Here is a 22935-nt window from a genome sequence, read left to right as displayed (position 1 = left end):
TCAAATGCTGACAAATCTCAAGAATTCATTAAAAATTTAAGAAAACAATTTGTCGGAGCCATAAATTCTGTCGTTTTGCACTATGTTTTGCATTTTTTTCATCCCTGTTGCAAGAAAATCTTTTTTCATTCAGACGTTTAATTGATATGAGGTCTTTTTATGTTCCCATAAGGTCCAACAAACCAACATTGAGTTTTATGAGTAAAGCTCATGAGCTTTACTTTACTCACAACACACAATATTGGTTCATTGGACCTTACCGGAACAAAAAAAGACATTATCAATTAAAAGCTTAGATGAAAAAAAAACATTCTCGCAACTGGGATGAAAAAAATGCAAAACATAATTAATAAAAGAGACAGAATCATAATAAAATCCGAATACATTTTCACTGGAAAGATCAACGATGAGACCAAAACTGACAGTGCTATCTCTGCGTGGCTGTTAAAAAGCGCAATTACTCTATATCGTTGCGTAAGTTTTTTGGCAAACGAAAACCTTAACAAATCAAAATTGAACGATGCATGTTTTTTTATAAATATAGGTTAAACTTTGCGAACGACCGCAAGAATGTAATCTCCAGAAAACCATCATAGGGACTTGAGGTAAAATTAGCCATATCTGAGTAAAAGATTACAACAGCCCTTTTCAGATCTGTGCCACAGGTCAGACAAGACAAAGTGGGCCAAATGGCATATTTGATGCCAATTTTTATTTTTAAAAAAGAAAAAATGCTCCATGTTTATAAATTTAGCTACAAACATTGCCAAATAATTCCTCAACTCTCCTCAATCTTTAAATGTAAAATCAATCAGATTATCGTTACCAATTTGATCGTATTTTAGCAACACTTGATCAAAGTTTCAGCAAAAAATGGGAAAAAAAGAACCGAACAACGAAAGTTAGGCTAACGTTCGCAAAACTTTCAATCTACTCCGCGAAAAAAAAATTCAAAGCTTTTTAATTTGAATTTATACGCTTGATAAGCTTTCTGATGATACCACTCACATTTCTGAAAGATGAATACATCGGTCGGCAAAAATTGACTGCACAAAAAAAACTAGTTGAATATATAGTTCCTCCACAAAAGAGGGTCGGAACAATGGTGTCATTAGACATTATTACAGATGAAAATCACAATTTAATTTCAAAACGAATGAAACTAATGCTCACACTTTTCATTAGCCTTTCAAACGTGAACGGCCGTCAATGGAGTTCAGCTCCTTACAATTATGAAACATAACCGACTAACGTCGGGCGAATTGCTCTCAAACGACCGGCGAGCGGTTGGCTTGGTCAGTAGCTAGCCACGGGGGGGGGGGGGGGGTGAACCGGGGGCTGATGGGGGAAGCACTGGGTGGGGGGGGGCAAAAGCGCGGTGGGGGGGGTGGAGCCAATAGTGGGGGTGGGGGGTCAACAAAGGGGGGGGGTGTCAACCTCTAAGAACCGCCCCTCACACCATAAGTATAAGTATAAGTCTCCAAGACAGTTTGAGCTGAAACAGACCTGAAAAGCTCTAAGAGCACATAATGCCCGCTGGGCGCTACCTGTTTATCCCGTTTTTGAGGACGAAAAGTCAAAAGCGTCAGACGAAAAATTGGTCAAGCGAAAAATCGCATAAAAAAAAGACCGACAGGACTAAAATAATTGCTAAACTTCGTTTGAGAGCAATTAATAATTTAGCAATTTAGATCAGTAGCGAAGTTCAAAAATAAGATAAGGGTTCCACACACTTTTCCAGAAATGGCAATTTAGATCAGTAGCGAAGTTCAAAAATAAGGTATGGGTTCCACACACTTTTCCAGAAATGGCTATTTAGATCAGTAGCGAAGTTCAAAAATAAGATATGGGTTCCACACACTTTTCCAGAAATGGCAAGTTAGATCAGTAGCGAAGTTCAAAAATAAGATATGGGTTCCACACACTTTTCCAGAAATGGCAATTTAGATCAGTAGCGAAATTCAAAAATAAGATATGGGTTCCACACACTTTTCCAGAAATGGCAATTTAGATCAGTAGCGATGTTCAAAAATAAGATATGGGTTCCACACACTTTTCCAGAAATGGCAATTTAGATCAGTAGCGAAGTTCAAAAATAAGATATGGGTTCCACACACTTTTCCAGAAATGGCAATTTAGATCAGTAGCGAAGTACAAAAATAAGATATGGGTTCCACACACTTTTCCAGAAAAACAAAAAAAATATTAATTTTTATTCTACACTTCAATTTGCTATGATCTGTCGGCGCAAACAAAAGGCGATTTAGTCTCATTAGTTTCCAGAACCACTATAGATGAACATAAACCAACTGCCGCGGAAGGTGGTGCGTAAACATCAGGGGTGACAAGTTCACTGAGGGGCTTCAAAAGACGTCATTATTTGAAACTAAAATTAAGACAGAAACTGCAACTGCAGCAGTTTTTGGCGCAATGCACAGTTGATCTGTAGTAGTAAACTACCAACAATTGAGTTCACCTTTTTGAAGTTGTGAATGAGAGCACAATATGCAGATTACGCAAAAATCAAAGTCAAGGAGGTAAAGTCACCCGAAAAGACAAGAACGGTAAAACTTTGGGATCTTTTCCGTTTGTGCCCCCCCCCCCCCGCTTAGTGGGTGCATATTTATTGCACCCCCCAGAAGCATGTGCAATATTGTTACAAAGATTTAGCATGTAATGACACGTGCTCTGTTATTGGGTGGAGCAAAACGAACTGGGGGGGGGGGGGGGGGGGCACAAACGGAAAAGATCCAAACTTTCCTTGAATAAAATATACACACAATTGTCTCTTCAAACTTCATTTGAGAGCAATTACACATCACTAGCTAGCCAAAATTGTTCCCAGATCAGCTTTCAAATCATGTTAGGGCATCTAAGTACGAGCAAGTACAGAGAAAATGGACCACTGCGGATTCAGGCCAGCTTTTTGCAAAGTGCAAGCTTACCAAGGCACACCATTACTGCAAATGTTTGTACATTATCGAAATAGGGTTACTCTCATGAGAAGCTAGGAAAATTAGCCGACAGGTCGTTTAGCCGAAAAAAATGAGAAATTTAAAATACAGTTTTATCATTATTTGTCAAAAAAAAACCTCCGTTGCCGATAAATTAGTAGTTCGGTGGACCATTATATTTGATGCGTCGGGTGGCGCTCCACTCGGCCTATCCGTGGCCGCACCTCCTCCCGGCGGGGTGGAGGGTGGATTTGTGGGCGCAGCCACGGATAGACCTTTGCTACGCTATAATTGAGTAAAAAAAACTGTTCCATATATTTGCATACGGCTAAACGCTCAGTCGGCCAATACAACGGCCACCCTCTTATGACCCCTGCTCTAGTTCTTTCTTGCACTTAAAAGCTTCACATCCCTATTCCAATTTACTTTGAACAAACAAATACACGAGTGTCCATACAATCTTATTTTATGTGTCATTTGCATTTGGTTTTTCTTTCAACGGAATTCTAGCGCACTAACTTCAGATCAGCATAACTTTAATTTTGATTTTAACTCTGGGTTAACTCAAAGCATACGGTACAATAAATCATCTTAGAACTTGTAGTTTCATTGTTTTTTGGGCTCCTGTCTGTAATTTTCAAATTACTGAGCTCTATATAGTAACAACTCTTTCCACTGAGACATAACTTCTCTGAGATCCCTGGCAAACTAACAGCGTACATATCTGCAGAGGGTTCTAGATCGTATGCGTCGCTATAAACAGCCCGGAATTCTCTTTGATAAACTCTCATCTATCCATCTCCAAAGCCTCACCCATCTTTAGATTCCTTTCCACATTCAGATGTCATTTGACTACTCTTCCGTTTTCTGTTACGTCGACCGCGATCGGCGTTTTTCAATCGTACAGCGGATGAATTGTGATGTGATCCTTCGTCATCAGTCTCAGAGACTGATACAGTATCATCTAGATTGCTCGAGCTTTCCTTTGTTGCGTTTCCATTAACACCGTTATCATCCTCCGTGGAATGCTTTGATTTGTTCGATTTCGGTTGGATAGTGTTCGGACTGTCGTCACTATCCGCAGCACTGTTCTTTCTAAAGCAAGTCAGAACAATTAGTCAATTGCTATAACAGTTGCGACAATAACAGTTTTTTATTATTTGTTTTTTTTTCATACATCAATGATTTGGCACAAAAAGTAAAAGGTATTTTTAACATAATTAAATTGCACATGATAAAGAGTTACAAATGATATATGTACAAATGAAAAGCAGAAGAGTTGCAAAAATCAGCAAAAGAGGTCTTAGAGAAAAACCGAGCGTTATATAAAACAAAACGAATTGTAAATGAATGCAGAAAAACAGATCAATTTCCCTTTTCCAATCTCGATACAGCAATGTCAACCTTTCAAGTTAATCAACAATATTGCTTCGCCTCTGGTTTTTCTAAACCCTCGATGGTGCTAAAAAACGGGTTGTTATTTTCATTAGTCTACAATGGAAATCTAATAATTGTATCAACTTACTAGCGTAAGAACAGTAGTGAAATTGCTTTAGTGGATAAGCATTAAAGCATTAGATCACAATAGCATAACAGATAGTGTTTTTGCAAAACAATATACAATCGACTTAACTTCGAAGCCGAATAATAAAACTACTTGATACCAGCAACAAACTTCTGGATTATTGAACTAACCGCTTTTTTTTTTCAGCGACAGTTTTTTTCAGCTTTGCTGTGTGATCAAATGTAAAACGAAAAAGAGCGTCAAATGTAAAACGAAAAAGAGCGTCAACAAAAAACAACGTCCTGATGTACAATACAAAGAATTTTCATTCACTAAACAAAAAACTGAACCTAGAACAGACTATGAGTTAAATGCGAAAACCATTTCCTAAAAAAATCAGAAAAACAACAGAAAATCAAAGTTAAAATGCCGCATGTGAGCAAAAATGCACCAGCGATAAAGGGAAATTTGGTTCAAACAAAAAAACTAGGCCTAAAATGAACTTTGCATCGATTGGGAAAACCATTAAGAAAAAAATCCGATCCATAAATATGAAAAAAAAAACAGTAGAAAATAAAGTGAAATTGCCGCATGTGAAAAAAAAAACAAAAAATTCACTCTACTTCCTGTTTTGGCGTGACCAAAATCACTGCTCTAATTTGACTTCAAAAATAATGAAAATGTGTGAACAGATCATAAAAAAAGACAGCGCCCCAATACAATTCATATTCTTTGAATTGTAAAAACCAAGAGCACCACAATATAGCTCCGCTCAGCTTGCAGTTATAATAAAATGAAAAGACAGAACCAAACAGAAAATTCTATCTATTTCATAGAAATGAAATAAACATAAAAAAAATCATAGCTAAAATTGAATACAAAATTGAAGTGCTTCCTTACATTGATACTGGTTCCTTCCAATCATAGATAAAATTGAATACAAAATTGAAGTGGTTCCTTCCATTGATACTGAAAATTGAAGCAACTAAATACAGTTCGCAAACGGTCAGCACTAGTAATGACGACTGTTCTCTTAAAGTAATCCTCGAAGGAACGAGCAACAAAAACCAAAAAAAGAGAAAAAGGACCTAAAACGAACAACCGCTTTTTAAATAAAAAAATACTGCTATACGTAAATCTGATGCAAAAAGCCTCTAAAAGTAGATTTTCAAAAATGTTGACAAAACAAAGAAATTTTCAAAACCACGAAACGACAGCACAATATGACAATCAGACAACCGATTAACATAGCTGCTCTAGAAAACACTAACAAATAATTGATCATTCAATAGAGCATAAAGAACCAGAAAGACCATAAAACCACAAAAGCTTCAAATTCTTTTCAATCGATCTTGCATAAAATCATTTAACTCAACGATTATCAACTATCATTGTTCAGAATAAAGCAGACTCGAGCAAAAACTCTAAGAAAAAAAATTGCAGCAATAATTGCACAAAAGGGTTCATTTAAGCGTCTCTTGTGGTTCAAGCCTTCTCGGCTGTTTACGAGCATTACGCACTTCAGAGACCGGCACACAGATATGCAACATATCTAAATACCCTTTCTACCATTTTGTCTCCTTGCCCTAGACAAAATATTTCAGAAAAGAAAAATAGTCCTCCGGCTTCTCCGCGATTGAACAACCCCTTTGATATGAAATGGGATTTGAACATGGAAATAAAAAAGATATTTAGAGTCCATTGTCCTTAAAATATTTAAACGCCCTCTAATTAATTCACGTGCAGTATCGATTAATTAGATAATTACGCTGAATACAATTTCTAAATTTAAGGCTACTGCACTGATGCAGATTAGCATTTGCTCTAATGAACTGTGATAAATTATTGCACTTTGACTGAATGACTGGATTTCATCGATATATTTAATTTCTTCTTTTGATTTCACTCTGTTGACGTTAATGGTTTTCATTATATTTCATAAATTTGTTGAATGAAATCTAAACTCCAATTTTGGCTTAACCAAAATAACTACTGCAATTTGACTTCATAAATCACAAAAATCTGTGAACAGATGTTAAACTGAAGCCGGAAGACCCCGGAATCGACTCAAAGTGACAATTGACTTATGACCTAGCGAAAAACAACCAAACTAAATCTATTTACATAATACCATTCAATTTGAAACAACGAACGGAAGAAACAATCTGAAGTAAAACACAAACTGTGATAAAATATTTTTGAATACTACTGACAACTTGCTACTTAAAACAAAAGATACATCGAAAAACCGAGCAAAATGGAAAAAATAGAAGAGCAAAACATAACCGACTATCGTCGGACGAATTGTAGTTTAGGGAGGCTAGCCTTAGCTTCACTGAAGACGGCGCGTGGTGAGCCTTGCGGAGGGGGGGGGGGGGGGGGTGGGGTCGTTCGAGCGTGTTTTATTACGGGTGGAATGAAGTGGAGGGGATGAGGAGTGGCGAGTGAGGCGAGAAGGGCTGATGTGGGGGATTGAAGTGGGAGTGTGGGTGAAGGTGGGGGGGAGAAGTAGAGGTGTGTGTGTGTGTGTGGGGGGGGGGGGGGGTGAAGTGAGGGTTGAACTCTTAAGAACTACCTTTCACATCATTAATTTATGTCTCCTAAAGAGGTTCGATGAATTGTATACTTAGCGTCTAGTTAGCTCTAAATGAACTTAATGCCCTCCCAGCACCACGTGTTTGTCCCCTTTTTGAGGACGAAAATTCAAAAGGGTCGAACAAAAAATTGGTGAAGCGAAAAATTGCAAAAAAGACAACAGAACTTTATTTGAGAGCAAATCAAAGGCAATGGAATTCACTATAGAAAAACAAAAATATAAACAAAAAAACTAGCACAAAAGGTTCGTGTATTTTATTAAAATCTGTATTATCAAACCTTCGATTTTTTCAACTTAGCAGTACACGTAAAAACTCTATATAAACAAGTCTTTAATATGATTGAGCTGATCAAAAATCCCAAAGGTACAGTTACATATTATTAGGGCTTAGAAAATCAACTTTTCGCGTTAAGTTAACTCAAAAAACAACTTCCAAAAAGCCACTATTAATCAAAAATTTTTGTTCGCGTAACGAAAATTTATTCAAACCCACTCTTCCTGCTCTCTCGTAAAAATGCGGTCGGATATGAAAATTACTCTATTCTCTCTGCTCTTCAATTCGGGAAGCCATTTGACCTAAAAACTTCGTTTTCACGTGCGTCACTGACTTTTACATCCTGTTTTGAATACAATCCAATATATTAGCGAGAAAAAAAGCGCCCTCCACCAATACTTCACTTCAAGTTGATCTTCCCCAATAAAATAAAAATTCTCTTGTATAAACCTGGCTATCAGCATTCTTACAGAAATAGCGATTGATAGTGAAGGAGCATATGGCTCATTGTACAAAAAAACGAGCAGAAAAAATTAGAAGAAAATCTGAAGATATTAGTGGTTTCAAGATCACCAAAACTAAACATAACCGACTAAACGTCGGAAGAATTGCTCTCCAACAACTAGTGGGAGCTCTAATCAATTGCAGCCTGCTTCAGTCGGGGGGGAGGGAGGGAGGGGAGCCTAAATGGGACTCAGAAATTCAATAAAGGTCTTCAAATAACCACATTAGAGGTTAACATATACCACTATTAAGAATTAAAGTGAAAAATGACACCAGTTTCGGCGCACTTTTCATTTGACTTTTAGTATTAGATTTCCGCCAATTGAATTTAGCTGCTTGCAATTGTGATCGAGAGAGGATTTTAGATCACGCGAAACGCAAAAAGTCAAGGGCGTAAAAGTCACTCGAAAAGTAAAAATTGTCAAGCAAAAATTTTGCACAAAAAAAGACACACACGTTTACAATAAATGCTATGAACTTCGTTCAAGAGCAATTAACAACAGCAAATCAAAAACTGTTCAAACGGAGTCCATGCAAAATTACACCAACAATGTGGAAAAACAATTAGGGAAACATAAACCCACTAACGGCGGAAAAATTGCTCTCGAATGACAGGCGGGGCAATTTAATTCAGGGGCTGTAGCTAGATAAATATTTCTTTATGGGTGGGTTCGATCAGATGAGGGTTCGATCAGATGAGGGTTCCATCAGATGAGGGTAGGGTTCGAACCCCGACCTCCTGATTCCGATTCACCTCGACGGTTACATTAACCCCTCGGCTATCCCGGCCTTTTCATCTTCTCTAACAATCGGGGTTTTGTTTGATAAATAAACTTTATTTCAGGAGTGAGAGCAATTAAAAATACTCAATAATCAAGAAAAATTGGGAGAAAAAGTTACCTGAGAAGTCGAAGATTATTCTAGAATAAAAGTACAAAAACGGTCCCGCGAAAAATCTGCATAAAAAGACACCCACGTTTACAATAACTGATTATCATTCGAGAGCGTTTTAAAAACTAACAAAATAACCAAAATTAAGTTTGTGAAAATTTAAATGTTTTCAAAATTAGGAGTCAAAGATATTAAAACACGCCAAAGTAATCCCACTAACCGCCGTTCGGATTGAAACAGTTAGAAAAAAAAGAAAAACTGAAAACAATAAAGTGATCGAAAGAAAAAACGAATTTAAAAGGGGAGAGAGAGAGAGAGCGCTTTAATAACCGCCATTAAGAGGCAGATGTCGGCAATTTAAAAAACATAGCCGGCAGATTGCCGGAAAATAGCCGCGATAGACGCTTGAGGCCTTCCATGAATTGAAACAACTAAAGAGATTAGATAGACAGATCGATCACCAGTCCTTTAATAGACCACTAGACTTTTTGGGTTAGCTTTGGACTGTCATTTTTATGAGACACATAAGCTCTATAAGGAGAAAGCCCTAATAGGGCGTTTAAAATTAGATCTTTTCCGTTTGTGCCCCCTCAGCTTAACGGGCGGATATTATTTGCACCCCACAGATGCACGTGCAATATTTTTTACATAATGACTTACTATGTAATGGCACGTGCTCTGTAACTGGGGGGTGCATAACGTACTGGAGGCACAAACGAAGATCCCAAAATTAATATTCGAAATCAAAAACTCAGGACTCTAATAATCAAGAATTACGGCATATATGTTTCGCACTACTTAGATGCACATTATTGACCTTTAACAAGTAAATGTTCATAAAATTTAAAGTTCTATAAGTGAGTTCAGAAGTCATTTTTTTGAGTGAGGTAAGTCATTGGAAAAAGTCAATTCCGAGAAGTCAGGGTAAGACGAAACAAAAATCTGTTAGACGAAGTTAAAAAAATTAGGAGCGCAATAATAGCCGTCTGGAATTGAGGACGCGGCTATTAATAACAAGAAAGAAGTGAAGGCAACATCAAAGATACAATATCGGTGTTCGAAAAAAATGGTGCCTGATACTAGAATACCACTGAATCCTGTTACTTTAAATGCTAAGAAAAAGATAACAAAACAGGAGCAAGCCAAACTAAAAAAATTACAATCTTTCAATAAAATAGAGTCAAACCCATTTAAAAAAATTAGCTAATAATAAAAGTTGAAAAATGGTATAACGCTTTTACCATTAGAAGGGCAATGTAAGCAACCATTATTGAACATAAGGGAAAAATCGACAAAAAGAGCAAACATAACCCACTAACGTCTGTCGAATTGCTCTCAAACAACCGGCGAGTGGTTGGCTTCAGTAGTAGCCAGCTGGGGCTTAGGGATGCTAGCATTGGGGGGGTTGACAGGTGTGTGCGTGTGAGGGGCCAAGCGGGGGGGGGGGGGTTAAGTGATGGGAGTAGGGTTGCGAAGGCTAGATTAGAGGGGGGTTCAAATCGGCAGGTGGAGGAGTGTGCACAATGGGAGTTTTAATGGTGGTATGGCTGATGGCGGTGAAAGATTCTTTTAAATCTTTTAAGATTAAGAACTGCCCTTCAAAAATTGAATTTGTCTCCTCAAAAATTTTGGGTGAATTGCATTCTTAGAGTATAGTAAAGCTTAGGGCTCAAAGAGAACTTAATGTTCCGAGCACTACCCGCCGAGCACTACCTGTTTATCCCGTTTTTGAGGACGAAAAGTCAAGTGGGTCAGACGAAAAATCGGTCAAGCGAAAAATTGCATAAAATGACCACAGGAGTAATATAATTGCTACAAACTTCACTTGAGAGCAATTAAAAATAAGGTCAAAATAAGTCAAACTTAGTCAAACTAAGTAGAAACTATTAGCTATCAACAGAAAATTTTTAGCAGATGTCAAAATCATAAATAAAACTTACTAGCGGCTGATTGTGTTGTTGAGGCAATTGTAACTATGCACCATTGTAACACATGTATCACATTTTATTTAAGTTCGAGAACAAAACGTGATAACAGAAAACAACCTGCGGCGCGTCAAAAACCAGTATCGATAAAGCGAACTTTTGATCAAACGCTGTTTTCTCACTACAGTTAAAAAATTATTTTTTTTTCAAAATTTACTGCTTCAAAGTGATTAAAATTCACACCCAATCCGATCTTGAAAACATAGTAGGGTGACTACTGAATCAACTTGAGGTAAAACTTCACTCGGAATCTAAAAAACGTACTAAATTGAATGAACCGTCTTACACTATTCAATTTGAAACAAAATACTGTAGATACCGTTTTGAAAAAAGCGCAGTCAAATCTTTTAACATTATCTTGAAAATCATGGGAGAGCGAACTCATTTGTTAATTCCTACATCTGACCAAGAATAAGATACGGCAATTCGATAAAATGACGCAATTCGCAAGTAATTCACGTACTTAAACTTGTAATGGAACTGTGGTATTTATGTTTGCAAGAAAAGGCTATAACATACTGTTCATTCAATTTGAGTGTCCACTGCTGCTTTCAAAAAACAAATAGCAGTTGAGCAAAACAAAAAAAAAACATTTTTTTTGTTGACACCAACCTTTTGGACTCATTGGTACTGCTGTTACTGTCCTCTGGCCAATCAAAAGTGTACAGATCCTCCGAAGACTCGCTATCATCATCTCGAGAATCTTTAGCTGAATTATCCCGAGAGCGTCCACCTCTCCGTGTCTTTCTCGAAGGAGTTCCCTCACCTGATTCCTGGCTCGATCTCTCCAGAGCATCCAGGTAACTGCAATGCAAATTTTCAGCCATGTGTTTATTCAAAGCAACATCAACTCCTTATTCAAAAAGCGTGGATTTTTACTTAAGCCATCGAGATTGGCAAAAAAGAACCAGCTGAAGAAATGGTCCAAATCTAGAAGTTTTCAAACGAATGTTCCCAATAAACAACAAACACAATCTTATTCTTCAGACCGGGGATGAAGGTTGTGTCAAATATATCCAACTAATAGAACCAGCGAATTGCTCTCAAATAACCGGCGAGTAGTTAGCTTCGGCATTAGCCATTTAGGGCTTAGGAAAGATAGCACTAGTGCGCGTAAGTGGTTTGGTAAGAGGGGTCCAAACTGTCCAAAAACTGCCTTTGCACCATGACTTTATCTCTTCTCAGTAGCTTCGGTGAATTATACAAATAAAGGCTAGTAGAGCTCTAAGAGTGCAACTCAGTGACTTAATACCCTCTGCAATTTAATTGTTCATACCGTTTTTCAGGACGAAAAATTGGTCAAGCCAAAAATCGCAATAAAAAACAGTCGGTAGAATACCGGAACCAATTAGAAGAGTCGCACAATAAAACATAAACTGACTAATGTCGGAAGAATTGCTCTCGAACGACAGACGATGCCATTTAATTCAGGGGCTGTAGACTAGATCAATTTTACTTTATGGGTGCAAAAACAGTTGACCAACCACCCCGGTCTTCGAACCATGGCCCTCCCGCTCCCTAACCAGAAGCACTGCCCACTCGACTATCCGTCCCTACGGTCAAGCGAAAAATTTCCATTAAAAAGACCAACACGTTTACAATAATTGCTATGAACTTCGTTCAAGAGCAATTTAAAATCTTAACTAACCTTACTTAAGGTAAGAAACATCAAAGAAAAAGAAATAACAAAATTCAATTACCTAATAAAAACTATAGAAAGTGTTTCAAAATGCAGACAATTTTTAGTTAGGACAGCGTGTAGGTGCGGCCTGAAGTTGGAATAGATGTAGGTTTCGGAGGCAGTAGGTAGATAGGTTCGGAGAATATGTAGGTTTTTTTGAGGGGGGTAGATTTGAGGGAAGTTGAGGGTAGGCAGTTAGGGTATAGGTAGTTGGAGGGGGCAAGTAGATTAGTGCGGGGTAGGTAGATAAATGACATGACTGAGAGGCAGGTAAGTGTGGGAGTCTGTGGTTTCAACCGGGAGGCGTGACATCTATGGGAGCAAAAATTCTCATAATGACCTTTTCGCATTAAACATTATTAGCAGTTGCTAATTATTACTTATACGAAACTAAGCTTATTGTTAAAGTCCAATATTCAATAACAGAAGTCCGCGTTCTATAATTGAAGCCAATGTTCCAAAACAAGGAGGCAAATTTCAAGTCAAGGACAAAATTGCTTCAGCTAAAAAAAAACAAAGATGTTAGAATATAGGAAGCGACTCCGAAACAACTCTAAACTAAACGTTTCTATATCAAAAATAAAAAAAGAGAAAAAACTAACAAATATCTCACTAAAACGACAGAAAGCGTTTGAAAAACTTTTAGTTTTTAGGTGTATGAGTAGGGAGAGGGACCTCTTGGCGTGGGGGGCTGGGGTAGGCCGCAGGGGGAGAGGTGATTAGGTTAGGTTGGCTTGGCGAGGGGGGATGATGATGGGGTTACCTATGTAAGTGTGGTGGCATGTCTGTAGTTTGAATAGGGGTGAGCGACTGTTATGTGAAGAAAACTTCTCGAAATGATCTTTGACCTTAAAAATTACCAGCAGTTCCTGTTTACTATATAATAAAAACTACGCCACTGTACAGCAAGACTAATATAATTGCTACGAACTTCGTCTGAGGGCAATTAATAATGTGAAGATCCCTTGAGACGCGAAGCGATCTGATACTGATAAAGGCCCTAACCCTTCAGAAAAATTGGTAGATTCCTGATTCGGGAGGACCTGTTCACCGTCATCATAAGAGTATCTAGAAAACCTCCTGAATCCATCGCTAGGCTCAACTAAATTGGAATCTGCATCTTCGCTGCCACTGCTCAAATCGCCATCACGTTCTCCTACCCTGAAAAAAAAAAACAAATGAATATAAAAAATTGTATAAATCAAACAACTACCCTCGGGCGATTGCTTTCAAACGACCGAACTTCCGAACTTCACACGGGCCTTCACATGTCATCAAGGGCCTTGAAATGGAATCATAGAATTTTATGGACTACTACTAAGATATAAAATGAAAAAATAACATAGCCGGCAGATTGCTGGAGAATAGCAACGAAACAGACTGTTAAGACCCCCTAATTAACGAAGATCAAGGACAAAACTGCGCTGCAGAATAGGAGACACTGATTTCAAAACACCTTTATTTTCAAATCAAATTTCAAACATTACAAACACTAATGTCTTTCGGGTAACACAGCCTCATAATTATAATACTCGAAAAGACCTCTATTTAATTTCCTTTAAAATTAAATAATCAATTCAGATTTAAAAAATGAGAGCAGTCATTTTATTGAGTGAGGTAGGCCAAAACGTATTACGCAACTAACCTAAGGTCCCATAGAGAACGCCGTGATAAATGATGCCACGCATACAAATTTAGTTGCAGAGTTGTAGACATCACCGAAAAACGTCGCTGACTTCTTGGGACGTGATCAAATGGTCGTAGCAAAAAAACGAGGAAAATGGCAAATTTAAACATAGCCGGTATATTGCCATAAAATAGCCGCCGTTGATTCCCATAACCAAAATTGGGATTTAAAGAAGAGAAAAAAATAGTGAAAAATGATTTTTGTACAAACAATTTTAAAGTGCGAACTATTTTGATGTCATTTTTGGAGTTGAAAGCACTCCTGTTTCTTAGTGAGACCACACAGGGGCTAGTATCAATGTCAAACATACCCGGCAGATTGCCGGAAAATAGCCGTCGTTGATTCCCATAACTCTATTGGGATTGAAAGAAAAGAAAATATCAACAAAAATTGCTTTTTGTATAAAAAAAACATTTTTAAGTGCGATTTATTTTGATGTCATTTCGTAATTGAACATACTCCTGTCTCTCAGTGAGAGGCTACAGGGTCTAGTATCAATACCAATAAGCATTATAGATAGTAACTAAAACTTATGAGAACAAAGTTCAAGCACCGGGCATCTAAAAATGGGCTTTATGGGTCTATCCCGTTTCCATTTCTGACTTTGATTTTTTTATACTGCCTCTCTTTATTTTTAATTGCTTTGCTGAGCAGCTGCTGTTTAAAAGGACTTTGAGCAGAAAGACAGAAGAGTGAAACTAGCCTAGAGAAGTCAAAAAGATTTCACGCAAAATGTCGAAAAAGCGGCAAAATGGGTAAAGCAAAAAAAAGTTCGACGAAGTAAAAAAAAATAGGAGCGCCATAATAGCCGGCTGAGAAGATGAGGGCGGCTATTAATAAACATTAGAGATGGTAACTAAGAACAAAGTTCGAGTAACGGGCATCTAAAATTGGGATTTCTGGGTTTATCCCGTTTATATTTCCGATTTCGCTTTTTGGCACTGACTCTGTTCATTTTGAATTGCTTTGCTGAGCAACTGCTGTCTAAACGCACTTTTAGCAGAATGAGAGAAGAATAAAACTAGCCTAGAGAAGCTAAAAAGATTTCACGAAAAATGTTGAACAAGCTGTGAACTAAGGTCAAGTGAAGAATTTTTATTCGACGAAGTAAAAACAATAGAAGCGCTATAATAGCCGGCTGAAAAGCTGAGGCGGCTATTAAAAAGAAGAGATAAAATGTACAAATTATCTGTTTTTTTTCAGTGTCAAAAGGTGTTTTAATTTGGCTTGCAATTTCAGTTGGCTTCTAAAACTATATTTAATTCAGCTTCTAAACTGATAGCTAATAAACTTAATACCAATGTCAGCTAGCAAAAACTCTAATGAACTTTTAACCTAACTCTCAATGACCTGGCTTTATCGGTTTAACCGTTTTATCGGTTCATCCTTTTGACTTTGATCTTTTGACTTTGACAGTATTCACCACATTGTGTAATTGAATGCGTGAAAGAATTTAAAATCATTCAGTTGAAACAGTGAGTGAAGTAAGTCAGAAGTCAAGCGTGAAAATCGTGACTTATGTAAGACCAAAAACGTGATCAAAAAGTAAGCGAATTAAAAAAAAGGAGATCGCCTAAATAATAGCCGTTGAGAGGCTGACGGCGGTTATTAAAAAAAACATTAGCCGAAATATCCCGGAATCAATTCGAAGTGAAACTTGAGTAAAAAAAAGATGACTGCAAATACCTGCTTATATCAACTTTTTACTTCATTAAATAATGCGAATTGAAAAAAAGTTGACATAATATTGAAAAATATGTAAATTTTCTCTAAAAATTGAAAATTTGAAGTCATTGTGCTTCTTAACTTACTAATTATCTAATACTAATCATCTTAAATCAGTGACTAACAATATAATAAACATAACGTAATACCGTCGGGAGAATCGCTTTCAAACGATCGGCTGGCTGCAGAGGGCGGGGACAAGCGATGAGGGGGGGGGGCAGGGGATTGGGCATTGGGTTGGATAAGAACCGCCCTCAAAGCAATTTGAGGGCGAATTGTTCTCAAATGACCCATTGCCTTCAGTAATAGCCAGCTGGGTCAGGGGTGTCCGGCAATCGGGGTTAGGGATGTAATGAGACGGAGGGGATGGTGACTGAGGAGTGGGGGGGGAGAGGGGGTCAAACGTCTAAGAATAATCTTCATAAACTGATTTTGTCTCCTCAACAGTTTCCGTGAATCGCATACTCAGAGGCTAGTAAGGCCAAAGGCTCTGAGAAATCTGCTCAAATTCCCTCCAGGCTTTACCTCCTCGTCCAAAATTTCTGGACCAAAAGCGTCAGAGAAAAAATTGCATAAAAAACTTCCAAAGGACAGATATTATTGCAAAAACAAAAAAAATCATTTTAGGAAAAACGGTAAAAGAAACGAAGAAAATTGTCAACAAAGATCTGTTAATAAATTTATGAGAAATTTCTCTACAATTTGAGCGTATTCCCACAATTGTTCTCCAAATTTTTTAGATACCTCGCTGATTATTCAGTGATGAACCACACGACATGCAGCACACTAAACAAGAAAAAAAGACCTAATGAAAGCCGTTTAAAAAACAATAAATTATTTATTTATTTCTGCATAGACAGGCCCAATAATCATTTGACTGTTTCCGCATAGTAACTATGCCCACAAAACACTTCAAAATAAAACATTGAAAAGGGGACATTATCCATAAATGGATAATCACAGACAAAAAAGTCGGAAATCAAAAGTCCAAAATTTGACAATTAATCTTCTTTGACATGGACAACCTGTTATTGACACTCAAAAGATACCAAAAGTCACTCGAAAAGCCAAATGGTCAGATGAAAAACCGATCAAGCAAAAATTGCCGAAAAGCGAGCATTGTATAGTTGTTGCAGCAGGTTACAAAATGTGGAAAAACGATAGTAACTCCAAGAGCGTTTTAATACCTAAGATGGTCGAGATCGAAGAGAGCGAGTACTCTGGGATCCTCCTCTGTAGTTCCAAACTCGTAGTCATGGTCTATTGGTCCTTCAGTGAGAATGAAGTTGAGGTAGTCATCGTACGAATACCGATGCTCTCTTGTCACTCCAACTTCCTTGTCTATGCTGCCCATTCCTGAAGAGCATGTAACTGTATGCAACGTTTGTAATCTAATTGTTTTTTTTTTATATTTTGATACTAACGCCATCTGGTCACATTTTTACCAACTTTTTCTATCAGATCAGGCAGTTTTGCTCAATCAGTGGCAAAAAGGTTACGAATGCTACAAATTACTGATATTTTTATGCCTTCTATCACTTGTAAGGCAAAAGGAAGATATAGTTTAAGTTAAACGGTAAACATACCAAGCAGATTGCCAGAAAATAGCCTCCATTGATTCCCTTAACCCCGATTGGGATTAAAACAGAAAAATTGAATTTCGTACAAAAACGTTCAAAGTCCGAACTATTTTGATGTCATTCCGAAGTTAGACATACTCCTGTTTCTTAATGAGGGGATACAGGGGCTAGTAGTACCAATAGAAATAAGCATTAGAAATGGTAACTAAGACATATAAGAACGCAGTTCAACTAGCGGGCATCTAAAACTGGACTTTATATATAGGTTTACCCCGTTTCTAGTATAGATTTCGTTTTGACGAGTCGTTCACTTTAGATTGTTTTGCTGAGCAACTGCTGTTTGAGAGTGCTTTGAGCAGAATAAGCAGAGAAAACTAGCTTAGAGAAGTAAAAAAAATTCACCCAAACAAGCTGTGACCTAATGTAACGCGAAACACAAACTGATGAAACTATTAAATTCATTATACCATTCAACTTTAAACATCAAACTGAAGAAACAAACTATCATGGAAAAAGCATATTATGAATCAAATTTCTTAGAAGAATGTCATGAGTTGCAACTCCACATGTACTTTTATAAAAAGATTGTGTGGTGACATTCAATTGTGTTCAACGAAAAATATCAAACATAAACAACTATACATCATTTCAAAAAGGAGAATAACCGTGTAAAAAGAAAGAAATAGAAGACAAATCTATGAAACCTGTTAAATATTTTAACAATATTATCTTAAAAAAGTCTCAAAAACTGTAGTTAAGACACTATAAGAAACACCGTTTAATCATTTGTCACCCACACTACACCCCACCGCACTTAAAAACACTTAAAACATCAGCCAGAGGTAAATAACTACAAACATAGCCGGCAAACTGACGGAAAAAGCCGCCGTTGACGCACATCGGGGTTGAATCATAAAACGTAAAGAAGAGATAAAAACTGACAGGAATTTTTCAGTTTCAATTTTCAAAAAGAGTGTTTGGTGTGCTGTTTCAGTAAGATTCTAAAACTACTTAATTCAGCTTCCAAACTAAAGCTAGTCACCTTAATAATCATATCAACGAGCAAGCGCTCTAATGATGAGCTTTGATAAGATTCACTACTTATCAAAGAAAATCTTATCAAAGCTCATCTAAAGATGAGCTTTGATAAAATTTGCTACAAATGCACTAAGACTTAATAACAGGGCTTTATCGCTTTATCCGGTTTCTTTTGATTTTGCACTTTTGCCTTTGACCGTATTCACTACATTGCGTAATTCAAAACATTTAAAATCCATTCAGTTGATACAATGAGCGAGGTAAGTCAGAAGTCAAGCCTCAAAATTGGTACTTAAGTAAAACGAAAAACGTGACCAAAAGGTAAAGCGAATTTAAAAGGAGAGCCCCTAAATAACAGATGTTGAGAGGCTGACGGCGGCTATTATAAACTTAAAGATTGATTATATTATTTTATATAAGTAATTCAAAAACCGGAAACCGTTTATATTTAGCATGTTTTCTTCAAATCAATATTTATATTTAGCATATTTGCTACAACTAAGACAAAAAAACAATATAACGAAATCAAAAAGCAATAAAAAACAACATAACTGGAAGATTGCCCGATAATAACCGCAATAGATTCGTAAATCTGCAGTCTAAAAACATAAAAGAAAGAGACCAAAAGAGAACAATCTATTTATTAAATGCTAAGATGTTATATTTTGATTAAGAATCTGCTTAACTTATAGCCCAAATTTAATGAATTATCATACTAGTTGTACCTCAGTGGCGGGTGAAATGTGATTGTCCAGAACAGGAAGTTTTACCTCAAACAATTTTTCAAAAAAGAAACTATTTTGATTGCATGGGTTGAACTGATAACAATGATCGTTGATCGTTTATGAACCAAGATTTTCTAATTTCGTGAATTAACATAGTTTTAATTAAATAAAAACTGTGAAATACTTATTGCTGCTTGTATTAGCTGTCTTCAAAAAAACCTTCAATTGGAGTGACACACACCCCTTTGACCTTATCTCTTTGAATTAAAGTAAAGAAAAGTCAATTTCAGAGAGAGGAAGTCATTTTTGAGAGTGAGAAAAGTCATGTGTGACCAAAACTTTATCAATGACTAAAAGTCGCTTCGTTAAGATTGAAAAAATGACGTCACACAGGCAATTCAATTGAAATTTCATGCACGAACGAACAAAAAGCAGATTGTGACGTCATATGGCCGTAACAAAAATCTGGACGATAAAATTTAAAAAAGTAAGAGAAGGCCTATAATAGCCTCAGTTATCGCTTTGCGGCTAATAATAAAAACTAATTTCAACTTAAAGAGTTACACTAAACACTAAAAACATGAAAACTCGTACAAAAACCACTAAAAGAGGTATCCAAAACGGCGAAATCACAAAATGTGATCAAGAATGCATATAAAACTATAATATATGATTGAGATGGTAAAAAATGCTACCAAACGTACATTTGCTTGTAAATAAGATTTAGAAAAACCACTTTATCCGAAAAAGTATAGTAAAAAACTAAAAAACTGCTTCGAAAAAGCCGCACGTGATCGAAACAATTCGCTCGCAATTTCCCCACCCTATTTTTCTCTCTCATTGCGGCATGAACAGAAATTCACACTTTCATCTCTCTGCCCTTCAATTAGTTCAGCCGTTTGACCTAAACACTCAGTTTTCGCGTGCGTTATTGATTAACATCATGTCTTAAATATACTCCAAAAACTATAGATGAAAATATAATCCACCAATACTCCCCTTGGTCGCAAAGCAAACTTAGGGCCGCTATAATAGCCGGCTCAGAAGATAAGGGCGGTTATTAACAATTAACAGATCGTCATCGAAAAAGAGCAAAGATGATCATTAAAGGAACAGTCGAAAAGTGGGGAATAAAAAAGAAAAAGGGCAGCTGCGAACAGGCCGCTGTGTTCTAATGCTGTTCCGCTGCGATTACACAGACACCACAATTAGCATTATCGTTATTATCATAAACTTTGGACAAACCGATGAGAATTCTGATTAATAATTTGGTTTCCTCGGATGATCACTTTGAAAACCAAGATTTATTCCGTGTACATCAAAGATCCTAACTCCGAATCCCGGTACTTTTATAGCAGATAATTATCTGTTCACCTAAAAAATTACATTAAACTTTTTCAAAACAGCCTTTTGCAGCGGGAGACTGGAATAAAACATAATCGAACATTTCAAAATCAAACGATTTGATCGTTGCTCACCATGATTGATGTGGAATGGACTCCATATCTTGATGATCTTTTCGGTTCCTGAGCTGGCTAACAAGTTGTATCGTTTTGATCCCACCACTTGGTTAACTATCGACCTGAACAAGGACATCAAATGTTGATGTGCGAATTCAGCCCACCTGTACAATCTGGTTATTTGTGATTGATTTTAGGTATCGATGATTTGGGATCCTTAAATTCGAACTTCAAAGACGGAAACATAACTTTTCTTATTTTTCGGAGATACGCAAGATTCTTACTAGAAAAAAAGAATGCTCTGCTTTTTCAAAATAGGTTTCCTACAAAGAATTGAGAGAGAAACATTTAAAAGTAAGTTTCCGAGTGGTAATTTTGGGAATTATAGGTCTGAATATTTTTCCTGCCATGAAATATCGGATATGCAATTTTTGGAAAGAATACCCGGATTCCTAGTGCGCTTGTGGGAGTGTGCATGTGTGTGCGCATGGTGGGGAGGGTGGGCATGGTGCGGGAGGTAAGAAAGTAGGATCCAAAACCTAACAGAAACCAAGCGTAGGCCTCGAAGTACATAGCTGACATCCATCTGTGAGCTAAGCATTGACATTTACAACTTTATCAAAGATAGCAAATTTCTCCGGGTATTTATTAAATTCTCATTATAAAAACACTGTGATTGAGAAACAGTAGGCAAAAAAGTTGGGAACTAAATTAGGAGCTATCACCATCAGCCGGCGAGTATTTTTTTGTAGACCAAAAAAATTTTGTTAACATGGAAATCATCTTAAGCGACCAAAATACAATGAATAACATGGACTTCCAAAGACATGGAAGATCGGTGATGCACATTAAAAAAATCAAACTTCCAACCCATCTGAAGTCATGTTTCATAAAAAATGTTTCAAAAAATCGTTGCATAATTAAGCGGCGAAAAAGTCCCAGATTTATCTGTACCTTAAAAATTAGTCTTCAATTATTGTTTTTTATTCGAATTCAAATAGCGGCTTACAGATTATGGACAAAATCAAGAACTGAAAGGTCGTCGGTATATTTCAGTTCTTAGCTTCATCAAACAATCGGGAAACAAATTACAAAGAAGCACAAACTTTTGATTAAAAGCGACTATTTAAAAGTATGCGTTTCCAGCCAAACTCCTGTGATAAACTTATTACGTTACGTAGTGCCAAGAATTACCCGATGGTATTTGTTGTTGGTGCCAGCTGTTTACCCAAAGACAGAGAATTTCCTCAATTGATTGAAACACGAGCTACAAAAATTAACTGTTAAGCTGCTCTCCCACTTATGACCAGGAAAGCTTTATACCGCCCAGTTCATTTCAGCCGTTTCAAATCTGTCCGGAAATTATGTTTTTGCAGTTACTTTTATGAACTGAATTATGAACAATTTTGTAGATTACCGTTGCATTATCAGTGCAGTTTATGACTAACTAGCAGGCCCGCAAACGCATCACATGAAAAATCTTTTAACGGATTAGAAGGTTCAAAAGAAAGGATCTCTGTTTCGTGCCAACTCCGGCTCGAACCCATATGCCCCTCTTTTACCAGGTATAGGTTTTAACGCCTACGCTACCGACGCGTATCATTGCGCCTATTACCCTATGTAGTTGAAACTTTCTGATAAGCGAAATTTTCGGCTGTGCTGAGTTGCATGTTTAAGGAGCGCTAAAACTTGGAGATATCGAGCTTATACATTGTGGCATAGCGCGTTTCAAAACACCTGCACAAAGTTAGGCATAAATAAAGAACCTTAGAACATGCGACGATTAGGAACTTAAACATGGTGACATGGCATTTGAATTATAACAAAAAACAAAGAAGAGAAAATATAATAGAGAAAGATGAAAAAAAGAAGGGAGCAAGAGGGAAACCCAATAGTGGATGAAAAACAACATTCACCACTTTTGAGCCAAAAAACAAGCCATTTTCTGCACCAACTCGAACCCGCACCCCACGTATACGCTTCCGATGCGTGTTGCATCTGTCTATTCCTATTTCTGAATCAGCAAACAGTTGGTCAACAAATTTAATGGCTCGCCTGCTTTGGCAAGCTTAATGAGCGCACAACGTGTGCACATTAAGAGCCAAAGAAAGAAGGAGAAGAAAGAGAAAGATAGGAAAGCAAAGAAAAAGGCACGAAATAAAAGGAACGAAAAAATCTAAAGAAAAAGAAAACCAACTTCTCAAACTTGTGGTCCAGGAAATCTTAAGTCTTTAAATAGACTTGAACCCCTGTCCCTCGCTGAACAGTCATGACTCTTATCCTCTACGCTAAAAATGCCGATTGCTTACGCCTATTGACTTTTCAAATGCA

At 37.1% G+C, this 22935-nt stretch overlaps 1 protein-coding gene across 1 annotated transcript in view; it reads right to left on the bottom strand.

Moving 5' to 3' along the window:
- Positions 1-3473: 3473 nt before the first annotated feature.
- LOC142338465 (DDB1- and CUL4-associated factor 5-like) overlaps positions 3474-22935 on the bottom strand; it is a 51281-nt gene continuing 31819 nt past the window's right edge. The window contains exons 7-11 of the mRNA XM_075388233.1: positions 20623-20726; positions 16989-17157; positions 13395-13550; positions 11321-11512; positions 3474-4049 (exon numbers count right to left, since the gene is read on the bottom strand). Coding sequence (XP_075244348.1) covers positions 3764-4049; positions 11321-11512; positions 13395-13550; positions 16989-17157; positions 20623-20726 — 907 coding nt within the window. The 3' untranslated portion in view covers positions 3474-3763. The remainder of the gene's footprint in view (positions 4050-11320; positions 11513-13394; positions 13551-16988; positions 17158-20622; positions 20727-22935) is intronic.

The sequence above is a fragment of the Convolutriloba macropyga genome, chromosome 4 (assembly GCF_964194025.1).
Source record: "Convolutriloba macropyga chromosome 4, txConMacr16.3, whole genome shotgun sequence".
Taxonomy (NCBI): domain Eukaryota; kingdom Metazoa; phylum Xenacoelomorpha; order Acoela; family Convolutidae; genus Convolutriloba; species Convolutriloba macropyga.
The sequence above is the reverse complement of the archived record's forward strand: the minus strand, read 5'-3'. Positions and strand labels throughout refer to the sequence as shown.